Consider the following 23,751-nt stretch of genomic DNA (forward strand, 5'->3'; position numbering starts at 1 on the left):
ACTCAACTGGGCTTTCAACTTGCAGCAGTGAGACCTGACCCTTGGCAACACGGGTCAGTGCCTCCCCTTCTCAACTCCTCCTGAACTATCTGTAGTGAGGTTATTCTCTTTTAAGTTATAAATCCTTCTGTAGGAGTGTGATGCCTCTCCCTATGTCACTGACTCCTTCCAAGAGCTCAGTTCCACCTCATTGTCAAGACTGCTGCCTTCAGGAGTTCGATGGTTTTAGCTATTCCTAAATCGAAATAGGATAGGGGATTTTTATTATCTAGCACCCAGCCTGACTAATCAGTTCTTTTTCCATTTTTTCTTAATAAATTGTTTATGTACGGTATTTGTTCACCCATTCCTAATCGCCAAGGTATCAAGCATACCACTGTAAGTCTGGAGTTAAATGTAGTTCAAACTGGGTAAGGGCAGCAGTTTCCTTCCCTGAGGGCATTAGTGAATCAGGTGGGTTTCTATGTTAGTTGACAGCAGTTAAATCATAGAATCCCTACAATGCTGAAAGATGCCATTCAGCCCATCGAATCTTCTCCAACCCTACACAAGACACACACACGCCCAACCTATCCCCCACATTTACCATGCCTAATCCATCTCTCAGCCCGCACATCCCTGGACACTACAGGGCAATTTAGTATGGCCAATCCAGCTAATCTGCACATCTTTGGACTGGGTGAGGAAACCGGTGCACCCAGAGGAAACTCATACAGGCATGTGGGAAACGTGTAAACTTTGTCATTAGGCTAGCCTTTCTTTTTAATTTCTATGTTTTGTTTTCAACAATTAAATTCAAATTTCACCATCTCATAGAGTCATAGAGATGTACAGCACAGAAACAGACCCTTCAGTCCAACCCATCCATGCTGACCAGATATCCCAACCTAATTCAGTCCCACCTGCCAGCACCTGGCCCATATCCCTCCAAACCCTTCCTATTCAGATATCCATCCAAATGCCTTTTAAATGTTGCAATTGCGTCAGTCTCCACCACTTCCTCTGGCAGCTCATTCCGTACACGTACCACCCTTTGTGTGAAGTCGTTGCCCCTTAGGTCTCTTTTATATCTTTCCCCTCTCATGCTAAACCTATGCCCTCTAGTTCTGGACTCCCCCACCCCAGGGAAAAGATTTTGTCTATTTATCCTGTCCATGCCCCTCATAATTTTGTAAACTTCAATAAGGTCACCCCTCAGCCTCCGACGCTTGAGGGAAAACAGCCCCTGCCTATTCAGCCTCTCCCTATAGCTCAAATCCTCCAACCCTGGCAACATCCTCGTAAATCTTTTCTGAACCCTTTCAAGTTTCGCACCATCTTTCTGATAGGAAGGAGACCAGAATTGCACGCAATATTCCAACAGTGGCCTAAACTCATATCTTGCAAGGCATTCGCCTGCGATTCTGGATTGCTAGTCCACTGACAGCACCTATTTACCACTATCTTCCCTGCCAGCCTGGCTCTGGTCTTAAGGAACCCAGGAATTATTGAAGCTGATTGTTTACTTCATCTGTGCAGAGGTGAGATCACCATTAAATATTTCCTAATGTCTAAATGAATTCTGTTTCATTAAACACATTTATTGGCTATGATAAAACCAGTAAGTGCTGGAGAAACTCAGCAGATCTGGCAGCATTGATGGAGTGAGAAACAGAGTTAATGTTTCGAGTCCAGTATGAACTCGCCTCTTCAGTTCAAAGTCAGTCATACCAGACTTGAAATGTTAACTCTGTTTCTCCCATCACAGATACTGCCAGACCCGTTAATGTTTTTCCAGCACTTTCTGTTTTTATTTCAGTCTCTAGCACCACAATGTTTTGCTTTAATTTGGACATTTATGAGCTGATATTTTCTAAATTGAACCCCTTAACAGGATGACTATTGTGGGACATAAATGTTAACATTTTCCAAAGAATGTCTATTGCAAACTGCTATGATGTATACAAATTAGAATCAGAGTCTGATACAGCACACGAGGAGGCTATTTAGCCTACCATGTCTGTACTGTATGGTTTATGCTGCATACATCATGCTTTAGCATTAGGATTTACTTTTTTTTCTGTATTTAGATCCAGAAGTTCTATCTCACACACACTTGAACACATATGTTCCCATAATCTGTGGGGTTTTTTTCATCTATCAACCATTGCCAGTAAATCATTCGTGATTTCCAATTGATTAATTTACGTACAAAGTCCATTAAGGGCAGTTCAAGCCATTAAAAGGTGAGGGAGAGGAGTAGGGGCTAAATCAAATGGTGTTGGATGGGAAAATAAAGCACTGTATCCCCTGTGGTGTCCACGTCTCTCTAAAGGCATTGAGAGTATTGGTGGATACTATGTGCTCCCTCTCCTGTTATACCCGGGTATGAATGTCACTGCAGAAGAGGGGCAGACAGTCAACAGCTATGACTCCCTTCACAGCCCACTGCCTGGATCTGTTTATAGCCAGCCTTGCCAGGCTCAGGTGAGAACCAACGAAGAGTCCTCTAATCTACCCATATCCTCTGCACCAGGTACACACAGATCAGGAGCGTGGGCTGAAGTGCAACTAGATGCACAAAGGATTTCTCTAATAAGGAAAAGTGGTGTGCAATTGCCCACAGCCATGGACTCTGCACCAGCCAAGAACCCAATTCTTGATATTTCCCCAATCAATCTCTTCAGAGATGTTATGACACACCTCTGGAGCACGCAGGACTGGGATCTAAACCTCCTCATTCATAGGTAGGGGTGATATCACTGTACCACAAAACTCCTCCTTAAAGTCCAGTGGGCTTCACCTGCTCTCAATCAATTCAGGAGCTATTCTGTTTTTCCCTCTGTATTTCTAACACTGACATATTGTATCAAATTCAACTATCATAATTGTAAGCATAATGTGTCATCGGGTTGCAGTGGCCTATTAGAAGACATTGAAATATAATTGTTTGTTATAATGGGGAATTGTGTTAAAGAAAAAAAACACACAATGCTTGTATTTCCAGAAAACTATTCAGTCCCTTTTAATTAATTCATCTAGAAAATCATTACATCTCCCTCATTCTTATACTTAGCTCATTAAATGCTTTCAGAGTGTTTTTCTTCACTACGATGTCTGTGAGTCCGTAACTGCTTGAAGACTTTCTAATGTCAGTTCTTTCAGTACCCTTTACTCGTTTCAATTAGTGACCACTATCTTCCGCTCTCAAATCAATTTAAAACTTTATTCCGGAATAGCCAAGTCATGAATTGTATACTGATATAGGATCGTGGCTCAGATGGCTCAGTTCCAGCAGAAAAGCTCCAGCTTGTTCAGTTTTCCAATCATAATTCAGAACCTGACAGAAGGGATCAGTTCTCTTCATAGCCACCGGCACTTGGCTATCTCTCTCGTAGCTCAGTGACCAGAACATGAACACATTAACCAGGATGTGGTCCGAATACAGTACAATTTGATCACAATTTGTATGCAGGGTGAACAATGACTTATATTCTATAGTTTTGGAAAGGTGGCTCAACATACTGTTTGTTCTGTTTGTTCCTTCTGTGCATTGTTTGGAAATATTTTTAATATTGAGTCCACTAAGTACTCAGCCCTGAGGAACTTCACAAAACTCTTCCCTCAATTTGATCTTATTCTGTTAAGCAATTGCTGTTGTTTTGTAATCTTTAAAATCTGTATACATACTGAAGATTTGAACCAAATCCCCACAGAATGAAGTGTAATCCATAACATTTTAGCAGTGTTATCAAAAGCTTTTGGATAAACAAGTACATAATGTTACATGGTTGCTTGAGGTTGACTTGGATTGTCATTTGCTCTAAAAAAACTTCAGACACTTTGTAAGACAAGATCTTGCCTGTATAAAGTGGAGTTGGCTGTTTGATGTGGGGAATAAGCTCCATATTATCCTGAATATTTGTATAAAGAACTTACGGTGTGTCTAGATTTTTAACTTCATTTATTTCAATATCCTGAATTTTGTATTGGATTTTATGATGAGGGGGTTATGTCTTCCTGTGTGAACATTTAGATGAGGTAACCATTTGCAATCTTATGCTAATCCTTAGTTTCAAACCAATTTGCACCTCTTAATACTTTCACTTTATGTGTTATTGTATTAGTGAAATAATCTTTTGTTTTGTCTTCTTAGCGATGTTTTATTCACAGATTCTCTTTTCTCCTCAGATCGCCTTTCCAACTTGCTTTGATGTAATCTTCCATTGGTTCCAGTTTCTCCTTTTCCTTTCTTCCTGTAGGATTTTGAAGTATGATTGAAAGGTAAGGAAAATTGTTTTCTTAAACTTTGTACTGTCTAGAGGAAGTTTTTTTGGGGGAACTTTTGCTCAAGCTCTCTCTACTTAACAATATTTAGACAGGAACATTCCACAAACAGTACAAAAAGCAAATGCAATCACGTATTTAGCATTCTTGAATCCAGTCTTGAATCCAGTCTCCACAATTATCAGTTGGTGAAAATACTCAAAAATATGCCAAGTATTTTCCTTAACAGGGTGATGTACAAGAATTCATGACCTGCATTACCACATGTCCTTCGTTGCAATGCTGTACTAAGTGTTCATATACAGAGTCCATTAACTGTAATGGTGGTTTGTTCAGTTCTCATTCAACTCAGGTGGTTGGGTATTCATAATCTGGAGGTTTTACTCTGTGTCCTTGCATGTTCTTATTTGTTTTAAATTCCTACATAATGAGGAAAATGCTGCTATAACAATTAAACAATACAATAGATGAGTGCCAGGTTGGCTGTTTTAAATCTGTGGTGAACTGGCAAGGCAATGTCTTTGTGCATCAAGCAAATTAAAATATCGACCTTCACTGGAATCAAAAATTGTATAAAGCCATCAAAGTAATAGCGTAAAAACAAGGAGCTCAACTAATTCAAACTCATCTCCATTTATTTCAGGAAAGCTGTGATACTCCGAGAATATATTTGTAATGTAAATTGATGTAAGTGATTCTAGCTTCATACAATATAAATCTGGTAATGTTAACTTGGAGTTAAGATCCAGCCCTTAATATAGGTAAACAAACATTCAGTTATACACTCTCCACTCTTTACTGTCTAAGTAGCTACAATTTTAATTTTTGAGATTGAGCTTTGTTTATTTATGTACTGGGAGGTCTGGGAGTGAAGTAGGTAGAATTCCTATCTCTGAGCCAGAAGCCCATCCTAGGACTAGACAGCCAAGTGCTTGTGCATTCATAACACTTGCACATCCTTGCAACACACACCAACAACCAGACGCAAGGGCAAGAGAAATTCTTGGTGAGCCATGTGGTGAAGAAAAAGCGAAATACAATATTATCATGATCTATAGGTCCAGGCTGCACCCTGCATGTAAAAGTGACTTCGACTCCCCAATGAACTGTTAACACACCATCACCCTCACTCACATATCTGACATTTACCTGGGCTCTTGTGATAGTGGTAATGTCCCTACCTATGGCCAGAAGACCAGGATTCAAGTCCCACCTGCTCTGGAAGAATGAATTAACATTCCTGGACAAGTTGATTTAAAGGACAATCTATCTGGACACTGGCAGACCTCCATCCTGAACAGGGCTATTAATATTCTTGCCTGGCAGTCACCAGTCAACATGAACAGGAGGGTATCTAACTGCACATTGATCTGCTTAGTAGCTGGGTGAGATACACATTTAAAGACATTTCATCCTCAGTCTCAAATTGATATTTTATCTCAGCAGATAGCAATTAGTTTATTCACAAAAAAGATTGAGTGCTATTACCATAGCAATGATATATTAAAAGCATATTGCATATGCCAACTAATGAATTCCTTGTTATAATTTTGTATTAATCAAATGATTCCTATTGATCAAATTACTTATGATCTAGATATGATTCTGGTATTGTCACAGAAAAGACAGAAAGCTGTTATGAAAGGCGTCAGGTCTGATAGGGGCAGTAGCTTCTCTTCTTCCTATCAGAAAGTTGTAGGATCAAATCCTGCTCGAGAGACTTATGCACAAAATGGACATTGTTGGGTCATTCTGGGAAGGTCCAGTACTGGTGAAGTTGTTGTATTTCAAATGGATTATGATGGTGAGGTTCTGCCTACCAGATATGACATGAAAATCCCATTGTTTAAAAAAATAGGGAAGTCTGGAGACTTAATGCTTTTTGTTGTAAATGTTTTGATAAAAACAAATTTTTAAAACATTTCTGTCTTGTTTTATTCTGTCAGTTTTAGTGGAATTTAGCTTTCTCTCTTATTATTTCACTTTTTATTCTTTAGTTGGCATGGAATTCAGTATTCTACCAGCCTCTTCCTGGTTTGAAGTCTCATTTACAATCGTTATTCTGATTGGTTCAACTGTAACACAGCTGCTTGCCCTGCTCATGCACCCCTCAAATGTCTGGACAGGATTTCATCTGAATAGTTAAACCAAGAGAAAGGACCTAACAATACTTTTAAAAGATTGCAGAATATAAATGAACATACATAAATCTAAAAATAGTGCCATTCATTCAATGCTTATGGTAAATTCTGATCTAGTATCTCTTTCACAGTGTGAAACCTTGCTGTGAAAATTTAAAACAACGTTGACTTCAGAAAATAAAGTACTCATTGGCTGCAAAATACTTTTGGACATCATACGGTCATGAAAGTTGCTATATAAATGCAAATCTTTATGCAATTGGAAGGCTCATATCTTCTGATCACCACTACTGCTAGAAAGCTGCATGGATAGCAATCTCTAGCAGCTGAAGGTTAGGATAGTTTACTGTCACCAACTCTATTTATTTTAATCAACCTGCTCAGACATTTGATGAAACATCTTGGATGGGTCTGGACCCAGAGGCCTGGGTTAATGTCCTCCCTGTTCCAGAAGTGTGTAACAATAATATCTCTGGACAGGTTGTTCAGCAACAAAGAAATTGCATAACCCTTGTCTGACTCTTATAGTGCAGAGATAGCGTCCTCTCTCTGAACTAGGAGAATCATGTTCAAGTCCCACCTGCTCCAGAGGGGCATAATAACATCTCTGAGCAGGTTACTTTGAAAATATCTATTGCATAAACCTTGCTGAAGTATTGCTGAACTCTTGTGATACAATGGTAGTGGTATTGTCTCTACCTCTGGGCCAGGAGATCAATGTTTAAGTCATAACTGCTCCAGGGCTGTGTCATAACAGGTCTGGATAGCTTCATTAAAATATCTATTGGATGATTCATCCTTCTGTCCCTACTTTTCCCTCACCTTTGGGGTTACTGCATTGCCCCTGAAGGGTTTTGCATGTAAATTGGTAATTAATTGGAAACACAGGTGATTTTGTGGTGCTGAATAAAGGTGAAGAGTAATATGGGTGATTTGGTGCTGGAAAAAAATTGTTTAGTGGCACATGAATGTACCTTTGGATATCAAAGAAAAATTGCATAATAATTATAGGTACAATTAACATTAGCTAGTTAAGCCTAATTATAATTATCAGGAGCCAGATAAGTCATGTCTACCTCCATCAGAACTTTGTGCAAAACTAACTCTCCATACAAAGATTGGAGAAAATGCAACTACATTGTCAGCTCTTTCAATCCCTTAAAAGTAAAATAAATCTTAGTTAAATCCTGTTTGTGGACTATAATCCAAATAGATTTTGCAAAATATTTACGATATGTCTTCAAACTAAGTGCATAAATTGATACTAAAATAGAAATTGCTGAGAAACCTCTTAGTCCCCCTGTAATAGGAAGGGCGTTGTGAAACTTGAAAGGGTTCAAAATGTTGCCAGCGTTGGAGAATTTGAGCTATAGGGAGAGGCTGAATAGGCTGTTTTCCTTGGAGTGTCAGAGGCTGAGGGGTGACCTTTTGAGGTTTTCAAAATCATGAGTCATGATTATGGTGAGTAGCCAAGGTATTTTCCCTGGAGTGGGGGAGACTAACACTAGAGGGCATAGGTTTAAGGTGACGGGGAAAAATTTAAAATGGATCTCAGAGGCAACGTTTTCACGCAGAGGGTGGTACATGTATGGAATGAGCTGCCAGAGGGAGTGTTGGAGGTTGGTACAAGTACAACATTTAAAAGACTTCTGAATGGGTATACAAATAGGAAGGGTTTAGAGGGATATGGGCCAAATGCTGGCAAATGGGACTAGATTAATTTAGGATATCTGGTCGGCATGGACAAGTTGGACCAAAGGGTTTGCTTCCATGCTGTATATCTTTATGACTCTATAACTCAGCTGGGGTATGGCAGCATCTGTGGAGAGAAAACCAAGATAAAGTTTCAGGTCCAGTGACCCTTCTACAGAACTGGATCCAAAACATTAAACTGTGCTTTCTTTCCACAAATGCTGCCAGACCTGCTGAATTTTCCCAGCAATTTCTGTTTTTGTTTCTGATTTCCAGCATCAGCAGTTCTTTGTTTTTTTTTAGAAATTAATACGGCCGTAGAAATGAGCCTGCAATCTGCTTTGAGTTTTACTGTAATTCTTGGCTTGCAGCAAATAATTATCAAACTTGGCTTTGGTTTGCTGTTGTATCATTTAATTCATGATGACACTGAATAAAAGAATATATAGTTTTCCATCTCAAAACCTGCATTTCAGCTGATTAAAATTGGTCAAGGTAAAGCCTAGTGCTGAAATGCAATTTCAGTTCCCAAACTATTGAGCCCTATATTAACTTCTTTCAGATTATTTCACATTCTGTGAGCTCATTTGATCAAGCTAATCACTGAATTCACGTTAGAAATAATCACTTGGCACTATAGCTTAAGCTAAAAGCCCTTCCTCCAGGCTCAATTCCTCATGTATTACATGTACAATGATAAACTAAAGATGTTTGTGGTCTGGTTTGTTTTGTTCAATCTGTATTTCAAGCCATTCTGCTTCCATGTGGTATGGCAAATTCCAGTTGGTACAAGCTTTATCTTCCACTGTAATGCAGGCTGTTTCAGTAAAACCAGCTCAGTGTGTGTGTGTGCGCGTGCGTGTGTGTGCGCGCATGCATGTGTGCATCTGTGTGTATGTAAGTGTGTGTGTAATTGTGTCTGTGCGTGTGTGTATTTGTCTGTGTGTGTATGTAAGTGTGTGTGCACAAATGTGTGCGTAAATGTGCAAGTGTGTTTGTATATGTGTGTGTGCTTGCACACGTGTGTGTGTATGTAAGTGTGTGTGTGTGCACAGTGCCTCCAGTTATATCTTTGGTGTTTTATAGCTATGAGAGTGAATTTGGCTTCAACATTCCAAAATCACTCAAGAACATAGATGTTTTGGCATGAAGAAAGCCACTCAGTTCACATGGCCCACATTGTCATACAAGCTCCATTTTAAGAGATGAATGTTTACTTTTATCTGAAAATGGCAGGATAGGTAAATTGATTGTTTGTAGATTCAAAAGGTTATTTTCAGAAATGAATTGGATATCCATTCGAAAAGTAAACTTTGCGGGGCTATGTAAACTGAGTTGGACTAGGGAACTAATTGGGTGGCTCTTTCAGAGAGTCAGAATGGACACAATGAATTGAATGGCTTAATTCTGTGCTGCACATTTCTATGACCCTATATCCCTTCAACCTGTTGAACTAGAGCTTGATCCATTGATAGGCCTTTGGTTTCAAGAGGGAATTAGTCCATGTCCCCTCATGTAGTCGGGAGGTCGTGGGGGGGGTTTGAGTTTTTGACTCTTGCTTTTCAGGTACAAAGAAGGATCCTTATAATCCTGCTTTAAGAAGCTTCATAACAAAAATGAGGAACAAAAGATGAATCTAAACCAATTTTTACCCCAAATTGTCCATCTAAAATATTCCTTTGGAGCTTACACTGAATTTCAGACATTTTACAAAGAAGTTTCACAACATGAACTTCATGAGCCCTAGTACCGCATATATATATCTGGATGCAACAGTAAGCTGTTGATTATTTTCCAAATGTTGACAATGATATAAGCAGAAAAATTGAAGTGTGAAGGAAAACAAAACTAAGACAATTCCACTCCATTATCAGAGGCCAGATAGAGGTTGTTTGGAGTGATTTACAGCTAGGTCCTTGATATTCCTGTTTCTCCTGAGACATGTCTGATACATGTGGCAGGCGAGGGTAGCTATCTATAGCCTGGGATATTAATAACCTATTAGCAGAGGCTGTGATTACAGTTAGTGGTTCGAAAGACTTTTTAAACAAGCAGCTCAAAACAGAAGAATGTAAAGACCCGGGCTGCCATTATAGTTACAGGTCGCTGAATTTTGTTAGAGTTGTAAATATTACTTCAGTTCCAAGAGTCTGAAGTGAGTAGTTGATCATTGTTACTAAGGCAACACTGTTTGAGTGATGCATCCACCATTGGGTTATGTGCGTGTGAAAGTGGAGAATGAGCTATTCACCGTCGAGAAGCATGTGCTGATTGAAAGCAGTGACTACTTCAGGGCTCTCTTTGAGTCGGGCATGCGGGAGTGCACTCAGGAGGAGATCCAGCTGCATGAGCTAACAGCCTGTGGCTTTAATGTCATGTTGAAAGTCCTGAAAGAGGAGCAGCCTATTCTGGACAGTGACAGAATCCTTGATGCCATTGAATGCGCAGCCTTTCTACTAGTGAAGCCTCTGACACAGCATCTGATTCATACAATCAATTCAAGTAACTGTCTCCTGATGCTCCAGGCTGCAGCTACATTTGGGTTAATTGATTTGGTTCATGCCTCAGCCCTGTTTATTAGGGATGTTTACAAGAATGTAAGGGAAGATTTGAGCTTTTTGCCTGAAGACCAGTTGGATTATATTGAATCCCTGTCTCCAAGTACATTTGTGGCGGTGGCTACTCACTTCCCTTCAGAACATCACTTGGATGACTTTTCTAGAACCATGTGTTATTTGGACGAAACAGACAATCATTGGATACCCTTGAGTTTGTTACCAGATAAAGCCAGCACGTCTCTCGCTGGCATTACCGTGCTGGGCAACAATATCTACATAGTTGGAGGGGTTGATGGACTGAGCAAGCAGATTGTAAAGCCTTGTTTTTGCTATGATACTGAAAAAAACAGCTGGAGTGAATTTTCAAGCCTTCAACATCCTCGCTACAACCTGACATTGACTGGACAAGATGGTTGCTTGTTTGCCCTGGGAGGAATGTGCAAGAATACAGTTCTTGCCACTGTCGAAAAGTACCATGTGGCATCTAACATGTGGTCCTTTGCTGCACATCTGCCTCGCCCTGGAGCAGGTATAGCCTGTGCCCGCACGATGGGGAGGATCTTTGTGTGTCTTTGGTTACCATTGGACACCACAGATGTCTATGAGTATAGGACCCATAAAGACAAATGGCTCCTTGTAACTACACTAAAACGCCAACAAAGCTATGGTCATTGCATGGTTGCACATAATGACAATCTGTATGTTATGAGAAATGGACCAGCAGATGATTTCTTGAGGTGCATGATTGATTGCTTCAATCTGACAAGGCAACAATGGACTGCATTGTCTGGTCAATACGTGAACAGCAAAGGTGCACTTTTTACAGCAGCCATCAGAGGGGATACAGTTTTTACAGTAAACCGGATGTTAACTCTAATTTATAACATCCAGGAAGACAAATGGAAGCCAGCAAAGGAAGGGGCAGGATTTCCTCGAAGTGGTTCTATGCACACATTCTTACTAAGATTGCCGAAGAATCGATTGTCTGCTCTGCAACAAAACTAAAGTCGGGAAGTGATTTGTAATGCTCCCTATGTACTCTTCATTCTAAAAACTGATAAGGTAGGAGTGGGGAAAGAACAATTTGCAAATATATTGTTTAGATTCATTTATAGGACCCATTAAAATGGTTTTCAGCATTAACTTGTCCAGGAATGAAAGTGGTTGTGCAATTATCTGAATGAGGAATCAGTCGTTTCCTTTTGCTGAATATTTCAATTAAATCATCGTTCATGGGGACAGAAGGTCATTCAGTCCACAAATCTTTGAAGTAGAAAGTTCTCAATTTGCTCAGTTTAAAATCTTGTCTGCTGATTTTCTACTCCTAGGCAATGTGAATGCTAGATAATATTGAAGATTGTTATTGAGAAAGCTAAGATGTGCCTTTGGTTGTAAGATGAAATTAAAGATAATCAGAATTAAAGTTTTATAGTCATGATTGCCTTCCATTGGCTACCCAGCACATTTCAGATGTTACACCAGAGTATCAAAATAAACTAAGATGGAATCTTACAGTGGCCTGAGCAACATGGTGAAATTTGTGACAGAACTGGGTGCAAAGTATGATCAGGCCTACCTTAGTATTGGGAGCATCTTGCTCAATCTTTTATGCTTTTGCATGAAACGTATTATTTGCTAAGTAGCAGCTAATAGCCAATTGAGCAAAATTATCGCTTGTTACATGCCTTATTAATGCTACAACTCACCTCATTAGTATTCAGCTTGAATGATTAGATTCCCTACAGTGTGTAAGCAGGCCCTTCAGTCCAACAAGTCCACACCAACCCTCCAAAGAGTAACCCAACCAGACTCATTTCCCTCTGACGAACACTATACGCAATTTAGCATTGCCAGTTCACCTGGCCTGCACATCTTTGGACTGTGGGAGGAAATCGGAGGAAACCCATACAGACATGGGGAGAATGTGCAAACTCCACACAGACAGTCGCCCAGGGCTAGAATCAAACCCAGATCCCTGGTGCTGTGAGGCAGCAGTGCTAACCACTGAGCCATCGTGCTGCCCTTCCTGTCTTACCAAACACAACGGACAGGCTCAACGTGGAATTCAGAGCGACATCAGCTCGCTGCTGACTGTGAGGAGCCTCCATGTAGTTCTGCGTCAAACAGTATCTCAGGTCATGATGGATAGGCACCAGCCGCAAACACTTCGTATTCAAGGACATTGGATTGGACACTACTCAATCTCTGATGATCTTCAATGCACCTCATGATAACTTGTGTGATGCTTAGGAAGCGCAGACCTACATTCCCGGTGCACCAGCAACTAGCTATGCAATGCTGCCTCATGGTTACAAACGTCTGACTTATGAGTACTTGTACTTACAAATTCAATCCCATAGAAAGTTGTAATGTTACGACCTGAAACATTTCCTGACTTGCAAATGGTTGCTTTCCATTTCCTGCATTGTGTTCGGACTTGTACACAAATCGACTGTGAACGGACTCCAGAACAGAACTCATTCACACCCGGGGACTGCCTGCATTTCTTGCTCAGGCACCCAGCTCATGGATTGGATCAGCCTGCCAACTCGGCTTGCTTGCTCTCTTCGTGTGCACTCACTGAGCAGCTACCTCGATGTCTGCAGCATCCTCACCTTGCCTTTTCTATCAATGTGTTGGTGCTCCAAACAGAGCCAAAAGCAATCAGTATTACTGAATTGACATGTTCTTTTGCACAGACACACAAACAAGCCGTCTGCCATGTTTGTCAGTAGGGATCTGTCAATGGACGGGGGTCTTAAACAATGGTACACCATGACATCAATGTAACACCTACAGCATGTGCCAGATATCTGCACGGTAAACACACCACACATTCAGTAAACCGAATGGCCATGTTACAAGATTGATAGGAGCCAAAAATTAGCTCAGTGTCAATTCTGGAGAGATTCATGGAGAGTTTCTCACTATGAGCTCCAGTGAGTTTTCTCAGACAATGTTACATTCCTCACCTCATTATGTACATGCTCCATCTCCACAGCATCACTCTCACAGTATCCCATCTTCACCAACGGCTAATGTACTCACCACCACTGACACCATCTAGGATTCTTACTGCTGGCACCAGGTCAGTAGCAGCCAGCCTAGGAACAGGTTAGTATGGTTGCAATGTCAGATAAATTACCCTGGAGATGGCTGACAGATTGAATTGGCACCCTGATTTGTCGATAGGGATCTGGAGTTCTTGGTGGGATGGGGCCACTTCTCCAGGGTCACCAGAAGGGATCTTGGCACCAGACCATGCCAGGTTAGTATGTAATTGCCACCCGGGTCAGTGCAGTGTTCATGGCCCAGAGAAATGCCCAGCGATGCAACACAATGAACCTTCGTGCTCTGTGAGGGCAAGTGCTGCCATCTTTGCTCTGCTACCTCACACTCACACTTCAATTCGCTGGCATTCAAGAGGACTGCAGGAGACAGACACCTGCTCAGCCCCTGACAGGAGAGGAGCCCACGGTATCTGACATTCGTACAAGCAAGCACACAAGGGCAGAGGCAGGTATTTTGGATGGACTTGGAAAACACAACTGACGGTTGAAGGAGCTCAGTAACACTGTCTGTACCACGCTACCTCTGGCATGTGAGCATCAGACTGTCTCCATGGACAGATTAGTAACTGCCATGGAGGCCAGCTCTAACATCTTTACTGTTGACTAGATATTCACACAGACCTGCACACCATCGCTGCACCCATTGGTGCTCAACCAATTGGCAAAGTGACTGGCGTGGGGAGAGGAACCACATGAGCCTCCAAGTCTCAAGTCCTCCAGAGGTGCCCTACTCCTCCACCTCCAAGTTGCTTGAGGGGGGTTCAAGCCCCGAGTCTGAGCCTGCCTCTGGATACAACACCCTCCAGTCACAAACCTCCCCAGGGTCGCCAGCTCAAAACACCAAGGCCAACAGGTTCCATTGTAGGGCAGGCTACCTCTAGCCCAGCTGTGGACCCCAGACTGCAACTGGATGAAATGGGACAGCAAGGAAAAAGAAAGAGGGCACATAGTTGGTCAGGGATGGCAATTCATTGGTAGGTACATTATTCCATTTGTCAATATATGCTCACTTTTCATCATCACTTTGAGCAAAAGTCATCTCATTAACACTATAAGAAAGAAGGTAAAGTGCCTAACTATCCCACAATCTTCTAACTCTGTCTGAATTTTAGCCATCCTTTTGGTAGCGCTCACACTAGCATCAAACTTTTCATGATTGAAAGATGAAGTGTTGGATGTAGTGAAGGTTACCATCTATATGTAACCTTAACTTTTATTGAACAGCATGAACTACATAGAAAGATCAACATGTTAAGGCTGCATTCGTATTTAGGATTTTACAAGGGAATCTGGCCTCTGCAGCATCGAAACATTTACAGTCGATGAAAGATTAATCCACGCAACTCAGTTCCATTGAGCGATAATGAAGTGTTGCTTTGGTGGACGCTGCTGTGCTGTAGGATGTTGAAGGTGCTGTTCTGTCTGAAGAACATCCTCATATTCTTACTCAGGACAATGCTGCAGCTCACATAGATCTCATTGTCCATCATGTAGCCAGTTATCCAGAGCAGATATACAAAGGATCCTGTGGTGATCTTTGCACGGCACTGGTACAAACCCCCAGGCATAACTGCATGGAAACCTGATTTGGAAGAGACAGATTATGGGTCTTATTGGCTTCAGTTGTCAAAGCTGTTGCATTGCTGACAGACTGGACATTGTACCACCTCTAAATAGTGTACAGCGCAACTGCCCCTCTCTCATCTGCTCCTCCCTCAATGGAAGGTCAGCAACTGTGGCTGTCTTGTATCTTCACCACATCGTGAAGACAGCTATGACTGGAAATGTCGTATCAGGGTTTAGCTCAACATTTGCCGGAGGATGATGCTGGTCCTGGCTTTCAGACGCTTATGTTTCTCATCCGTTCATATAAATTGCCTTAGTGTGGCAGTCACTGGGATGACCCCAACCAGATCCATTGGGGATGGTACCAATCAGTCTATGTGGACAACATCAAACGCAAAACAGCTCTTCAGTAATGAGATCATTCGGCAGGCACAGTCACATAAATAATATTTGAACTGCTTCCTCCAAACATGGATGTGGAGGCCCTGGACAAGGGGTTAATGGGATAGCTCTGCATGGACTTTGCATATTGTTGGCTTTAATCAGGTGTGTGCTGCTCAAGCCATTTGGTGCACGTATAGTATGAGATGATACGTGTCAGAATAATAATAAGAGCCCCTCACCCCACTGCCAACCTCCACAATCCCCAAGAAAGGCAGCATCATGTTGAGGATAATGAGGTAGAATGTTTTACGGTGCGCAGTGTGAAATGAGCAGCTCCTGCACCTTGTGTTGCTTGTGGAACCACGGAAGGTGAGTGCAACTTCTGTAACTGAGGTGACTGTTTACAGTTCGCATGGCATGATTTGTTCCTCACAGCCAATTGCAGAGCCATAGTGCCATAGAGATGTACAGCACAGAAACAGACCCTTCCGTCCAACTCATCCATGCTAACCAGATATCCTAGGTAAATCTAGTCCCGTTTGCCAGCACTTGGCCCATATCCCTCTAAACCCGTCCTATTCATTAACCCATCCAGATATCATTTAAATTATGTAATTGAACCAGCCTCTACCACTTCCTCTAGCTCATTCCATACATGTACCACCCTCTGTGTGAAAAGGTGGCCCCTTAAGTCCCTTTTAAATCTTTACTCTCTCATCTTAAACCTATACTCTCCAGTTTTAGACTCTCTCATCCGGGAAAAAGACTTGGTCTATTTACCCTACCAAATCCTCTCGTGATTTTATAAACCTCTATAAGGTCACCCCTCAGGCTCCAAGAAAAGCAACTCCATCCTATTCAATCTGACTGAATCACCATTTTGAATGATGTGGTCGAAATTGCCTGTGGCCAGGATTTTTACTCAACACAGTAGGTCAATGCATGACGTTCACATACAGCTTTATGCTAAAAACAGACATCTTATCTTGGACTGTTTAATGATGTTGTCTTTTATGCAGCCATAGAGTCATAGAATAAAACAGCACAGAAACAGACCCTGCGTCCAACTCATCTATGCCGACCAGAGATCCTAAATTAATCAAGTCCCATTTGCCAGCATTTGGCCTATATGCATCTAAACCCTTCTATTCATGTATCCATTCAGATGGCTATTAACTCCATCCATGCCCCTCATGATTTTATAAACCTCTCTAAGGTCACCCCTGAGCCTCTGATGCTCCAGGGAAAATAGCTTCAGATTATTTGGCCTCTCCCTTTAGCTCAAACACTCCAACTCCTGCAGCATCCTTGTAAATCTTTTCTGAACTATTTCAGGTTTTAGAGGTCCTCACATTATAAAGAAGTGGATTTCCCTTCCTCAGAGGAAAAGCAAACAGTCCGTTGGGTGTCATGGGAAGAAGAGGGCTACAGGTGATCGTTGTCCATGGAGTGTGCCCTCAGATGTTGGAGATGGCTGGCCAAGGTGGAGGCCCACAGGACTAACCTACGAACTGGAGCTATCTGCTCTCAGTTGGCATCCAGATTCTCTACACTTTGTGTGGGAGAATAGCAAATCGCTATCAATGAAGCAAGCACAGGTAATAATAAAGTGCTAATATGTTGTAAATGACACTCTCGCCACTCACTAGTGAGGGCAGCGCAGTGGCTCAGTCTTAGCACTGCTGCCTCACAGCGCCAGGGACCCAGGTTCGATTACAGTCTTGGGTGATTGTGTGAAGTTTGCACATTCTCCCCCTGTCTATGGATGTCCTCCAGTTGCTCCGGTTTCCTCCCATTGTCCAAAGCTGTGCAGGTTAGGTGGATTGGCCAAGCTAAAATTGCACATGGTATTCAGAAATGTGTGGGTTAGGTACATTAGTCAGGGTAAGTGTAGAGTAGTAGGGGAATGGGTCTGGGTTGGTTACTGTTTGGAGGGTCTGTGTGGACTTGTTGGGCTGGAGGGCCTGTTTCCACACTGTAGGGATTTTTCTAAAAAAATGGATGCCATCCTGCCACTCAAACTTTTGGTGAAAATTGGACTTCCTTCCCTCAATGTTAAGAATCAAATTTCTCCAGTTTGGCAAATATCCCAAATTACTTACCATTACCCATGTTGTTCAGGGACTGAAAATTCTGCCCATTGTTCCAGCCCATGTGGATTAATGTCAAATTACATCCCTGTATCCCAGCAGGCAGGTTCCTCTGAAGGGCAGTCTCTCAGTGAGCTACATTTGTCAGTGTTTAATTTTCCCTCAGTTTAGAATTTAGCAGATTATTTATGCCAGATACATTTATGGTCAGAATGTGCAACACTTCCCATGAGTGAAGTAAAAGCAAGAAGAATCAGTTTCCTCATTGATGCTAAATGTTATGCCATCCATTCATACTGAAGTGAACTGACCAGAGGGAGCTGCAGTTGAATTTGTGAGCGATCTTGTTTGATCCTGTTCAAGTCCTTCATCCTTCCTTTTCTCCACCAGCTCTGGGGAGATATCTCCATATATAGATTTCTGTCAGGCTTGCCAAATAAGCTGGATCTAAGCCCTGGATTTTTCAGTATGACTGCTTGTTTCCCGTGATCATTTAAGAATCTGACTAGCAGTGCTAAGCAGATTGAGGTTGAAGGTGCTGGTGATGTTGTCTCTCCCACTGCCATCTTTCATTAGTAACGTTCTAATTATAGACGATCTGTTCCAATTGTTAGCTTTTTGAGTGATGAGACTATTGAAATTTTCCGTAATGATTCAGTCTTTGTTGAGTGGGCAGTTAATTTCTAACCTCTTGGACAATGAAATGTCTGTATTTCTCACCAATTCATGCTTTTATTAATTTCAGTTTGTATTTGTTTTGAATAGTTTCATTATTATAAAGGCCAAGTTTCCATTTATCTCTAATTTATAGGTCCCATTTCAGCAAGAATGGTTAATACATTCCCTAATTTGATGATTTGTTCTACAGTATGTGGCTCACATTCTTAAATTGATTGGCGGTGACCATTAAATTATCACTGTTGGAATAGTTTGGTCAGATCCTGCAGCTACAAGTCTATGTTTCCTTATATCCTGGCACAGCTTGGTCACCAGAAAATCAGGAGCAACCAGTCCAGAGTTGAAATTCCTATACATTTTAACAGATAGTTTGTCTTGAAGATGATGGAGAGGTGCCAGCGATGGAGTGGGGTGGACAAAGTCAGAAGTCATATGACACCAGGTTATAATCCAACAGGTTTACTTGAAATTACAAGCTTTCGGAGCACTGCTTCTTTGTCAGATGAAATCATTTCACTGAGTCCACCACATCACTGTGGATCTGGAGTCACGTGGAGGCTAGACCAGGTAAGGATGGTGGTTTCCTTCCCTAAAGGCCATTAGTGAACCAGACGAGTTTTTCCTGGCAATCAACACATGGTCAACAACAGATTCTTAATTACAGATATTTATTGAATTCATATTCCACCATCTGCCGTGGTGGGATTTGAACTTGGGCCCCCAGAACATTACCTAGATCTTTGGGTTAACAGTCCAGTGACTCTACCACCGTGCTGTTGTCTCCCCTCTTTTTAGCACCATGTTTGTGAATGTGATGAAGAAGATCTGATCATCTAAATTTCCCTTCATGACTGAAGCTGCAGTATGGCTTTTACTTTATTTCTAGTTTTATCATTCAATTCAGGCCTTCTTGCCCAATTTCTTTCTAGTTTGAGTCACTGCTGGGCAGATAGCCATCCTCTTCGGAAAACTGGACCGGCCGCCTTTTATGATAGTGAATGCGAATTTTGAAGTTTGTCCTGACTTTTTTGACTTTTAACTCCAAAATGCATTACCATTCAAAAACAGAACTGCTAGAGAAAGAAATAAAAACTACAGATGTAAATTCAGTTACTGTCTGGCAAGGTCCTGTGTGAATCCTATAAAGTGGCATGCCCTTGAAGTGTCAGAGAACTTCTGAACAAGGAGAGACTCAACAAGAAGGAGATCTTCTCCTGTCAACAGAAAGCCACTTTTTGCAGACAAATCTATTTTGCCCTCTAGCAGCATACAAAGAAAGGGGTTAAAAACTGACTGTAACATGAATCTGTGTATGTCATTGGCTGAACATTTCCATCTGTAGACTAGAGTGCTATCAGGGCACAGATTTGAGAACAGTCATTTTAAACACCCTGATTTTGCAGGTAAAATGAACAGAAAGACTCTTTCACCTGGAATACTGGAATTCCATGACTATTGAAAGGAATCAGAACAAGAGATTTTCTGCCAACTGCCAATGTCAACTAATAACAGTAACAACATTGTCTTATTTGCTTTTCAGGAACAGTTCAGAGACTAATCCTTATATCTTTTCTAAACTTTTATCTTTTTGAACTCACCATTTATTTCTAATTTGCCTGCATACACGTGATATTATTGCTTCATGTGTTTAGTAATGAATAAACTCATTCCTTTTTTTAATTCAAGAAAACCTGGTTCGATTGGCTCCTTTTAAAAATTAAGTGCAGTTGTATCTAAGAGACTTGCATCCATCAGGGAAAGAATTATTTTTAGATGCACCTTGTTTTGATTGACAGAGGGAATGTAATGGGTGAGTAAAGAAGGGATAGAGGTAACACATTAGGGAACCCCATCCAGAATCTGATCATAACACATTGGAATGTAAGTTCAGCACATAAAAAGAATCCCTATAATGTGGAAACAGGCCCTTCGGTCCAACAAGTCCACAGTGTCCTTCAAAAGAGTAACCCACCCAGACCTATTCCCCTACCCTATTATCCTAGATCTACCCCTAATGCACCTAACCTACACATCCTTGAACACTATGGGCAATTTACCATGACCAGTTGACCTAGCCTGCACATTTTTGGATTGTGGCAGGCAATCCACGTAGACACGGGGAGAATTTGCAAACTCTACACACAAGGCTGGAATCGAACCCGGGTCCCTGGCGCTGTGAGGCAGCACCACTGAGCCACCATGCCACTCTCACGGTGCTGAAAGTGCTGACTTCTGCCTTATCCAATTAGATCAATGTTGGAAATGCTGTAACCATGATGTTGTACCTCGAGTCTTATTCCTGTATCTAAGGATTTTAGAAAGGTTCAGCCACAAAAGTTATGACCAGTATTAATGTACCCTCAGAACTATTCCCCTGTTCATAAACCTGTTGCCGTCAATGCAGAGTATACCTGAGATGTGAAGATTATTACAACTCTGCTGCCATTGAGGCATCTTTGCCACTGTTACAGCAAAATCCGACCTCTCCCATTACATACATATGTGGGTTAGGCAGCTATGAGATAGTCAGAGCAATATGTGACCAGAAATATAAACAGCGTGGATTTCCTGTCTTACAGGGCCACGTAAATCTCCTCTTACAAACTATGTCACATACTCCTATAAAAGTATGGTAGGTTGATGTCAGACAAATATTGGCTGTGTGGCATTTGATTCCAAGCTATCCAGTAAAGTGTTTCAATCCAAAGAAAAAAACAACTTTCCTCAACGTGTAGGTGAGGCACTGTGCACATACCTAAATGTGGTGCCTGCCCACCTTATGTCAGTCTTGATTCTGAAATGGGTTAAGCTGCCCTACAACTATGACACATCAGTGTCCTGTCCTGTGTAGGCTGAGGGTGTATAGCTACTTCTAACTGTAGACTCATTCCCTGCCCTCAGTACCCGCCTCTCATCTGCACTGAGAGGAAATCTTTCCAGAAATCCAAATGCAAGGAATAGGAGAGGAAAATAGAACATAAATGGCAATGAAACAAAGGGAAAAGGGGACAGTGTGAAAAGGTGGAAGTGAGGTTGATGAGGGTAAAACTAGGTGTGATTGTTTGGGGTAGCAGGGGATGGAGACTAGCAGTATTAACTGAAGGGGAATGAATAGGAGAATGCAAGAATTATTCGAGGGAAGATCAGCTCCATTTTGAACTGTGGAGTAGGGGATTAGACGTGTGCGGGCACAAAAATCTGGAATTAAGGGTCAAATGATGACCATGAATCCATTGCCAACCATCAGAAAAACCCATCTGGTTCACTAATATCCTTCAGGGAAGGAATCTGATATCCTTACCTGGTCTGGCCTACATGTGACTCCAGACCCACAGCAATATGGTTGACTCTTAACTGTCCACTGGGAAATTAGGGATGGGCGATAAATGCTAGCCCAGCCAGTGATGCCCTCATTGTGTGAATGAATTTTTAAAAAGCCATTACAGCGAGATGAAAAGGAGAGTTGCCAGATCCTTAGGGGTTGTCTCAGTTTTTATGAAGTAGGTTGTCATCTATACCCACCAATCTAGGGAAGGGGAACTGATGATTCATACACTGAGATAGCATATCCATGCACAGTTGGAAAAGATTCCAATATTAAGTTGTCTCATGAGAACTGTACCATTGGACACACGTTGAATGATAAAAATGTTCAATCAGACCTTACTTCAAATATTGAACTTTACTGTGATGGCTTGAACAGGACTTAACAAAGAACAATATTTACCACTTTGCACGTTAGAAGAAAAGCATTCTTTTTTATCTATATCTCCTGCACATGTTTCCATAACCCAAATGTACAATTTCAGAGTATAGTGACGTTAATAGACATGAATCTCGCCTGCGCTAATCAAGAGTGTTCACTGAATATTTGTTGTTGGAGCCAATAATGAAATTCCTCTGAGGCACAGCGAGCCTGATATAATCTGTGACTTTTACCGGCACCAGTGCTGCAGAGGTTGAGTTACGGCAAACCATAAATTAAACTGTGCTGACGATGTGACTATATATATATATATATGTGTGTGTGTGCGTGAGTGCGCACGTGTATGAAGTGAAATTCTAGTTTCCATGGTTGCAGTTATTTCTAATTGAAAACATAACTGTGCAAATTAAGATGGAAGCAGTTATGTAAAAGAACACTTTGTTAAATATCTTCGGGACCAATTCAAGAATGCAGCATATCCATTACCATAATTGCCAATAATGGTTCTAATAGCCATCCAACATACTTTGGTTTTTCTTTAGCCTGATATTTTGAATTATGGGGTTAGAAATAAAAGCTGGTGTAACTTTTTACAGGTTCCTTTTTGGACCTGTGGCTTTTTGAAATTCTGTTGTTCAAGTGTTTTGTGTTCTGTTTTTTACCTCATATTTATTGGAGAGTCTTAGTTACACAGGTTTCACCCTTTTGTCTATGAGACTGGTAACAGTTGTGAACAGCCCTGGGGATACAACTTCTGGAACATAATATTCCTGTTCCCCAAATTAGCACTGACAACTACTTGAGCCATGCTGTCAGATCAGATATCTTTTACAATGTGCTTTTACCTTCCATTATTGTCACTGACAGCTTATATATAGGTAAAATGGTCTTTAAGCTGATAACCACCACCAATTCTTCAGGCTGGTGTGATATCAAGCCTTTTGATTTTCATTCTTCAAAGGGTGATACCAGAGGTAAAGATCTTTGAAGTAACAGTTCCCAGATGTGTACTGGGAAGCCAGATGTTCTACTCTGCAAAAACTCTCTGAATGTTCTGTTGCCTGATTAGGTGCATATCCCAGTTCAAGCACAATCCAATTTCTTGATGATACATAGGGAACATACAGCATATAAAAAGTGTCCAAATCGCAAAACGCATTAGATTCACTTGGAAAATATGTTTCACTAAAAGGAATTTTTAAAATTTCAAATATATTCTTTATTTATAAAAAAATCTTTATAGACACACATAGGCAAAACAGCAGTTTGATTCTGTACCGTCTTTTCATATGGAGAACAAACAAACCCAAGGCATTTCTTACTTATCTCAGACTATATTTACACATACCTGAGGCCCTGGGAGGGTCTGATTACTAACAGACCCCCTTTGTACTTTGGCAGAAGGAGCTACGAGAGTGGTCTTTCTCAACTGCATCTTGGCGGTAGCTGCCCCAAGCTTTAGTGTGTACCTCGGCATGTAGTCCTGGATCTTGGAATGTGCCAGTCTGCAACAATCAGTCAAAGTCAACTCCTTACTCTGGAAGACCAACAAGTTTCAGGCAGACCAAAGAGTATCTTTCACCATGTTGATGGTCCTCT

The 23,751-nt window shown here is 41.3% G+C and overlaps 1 protein-coding gene and 1 long non-coding RNA gene across 2 annotated transcripts; both read left to right on the forward strand.

Moving 5' to 3' along the window:
- Positions 1-1,335: 1,335 nt before the first annotated feature.
- On the forward strand, positions 1,336-19,430 carry LOC122540969. Its single transcript, XR_006309474.1, has 4 exons — positions 1,336-1,520; positions 4,171-4,263; positions 17,014-17,276; positions 19,376-19,430. It is a non-coding gene; the product is annotated as an uncharacterized LOC122540969 (long non-coding RNA).
- On the forward strand, positions 10,179-12,114 carry kbtbd13a (kelch repeat and BTB domain containing 13a). The gene has a single exon (XM_043677333.1). It carries the CDS (start codon positions 10,298-10,300, stop codon positions 11,660-11,662), a length of 1,365 nt encoding a protein of 454 aa, XP_043533268.1. The 5' UTR covers positions 10,179-10,297; the 3' UTR covers positions 11,663-12,114.
- Positions 19,431-23,751: the final 4,321 nt, after the last annotated feature.

The sequence above is a fragment of the Chiloscyllium plagiosum genome, chromosome 36 (genome assembly GCF_004010195.1).
Source record: "Chiloscyllium plagiosum isolate BGI_BamShark_2017 chromosome 36, ASM401019v2, whole genome shotgun sequence".
Classification (NCBI taxonomy): Eukaryota; Metazoa; Chordata; class Chondrichthyes; order Orectolobiformes; family Hemiscylliidae; genus Chiloscyllium; species Chiloscyllium plagiosum.

Bases quoted from the DNA above. Each gene is read 5' to 3' on its own strand.
- kbtbd13a (XM_043677333.1), top strand. From the start codon at position 10,298: ATGCATCCACCATTGGGTTATGTGCGTGTGAAAGTGGAGAATGAGCTA.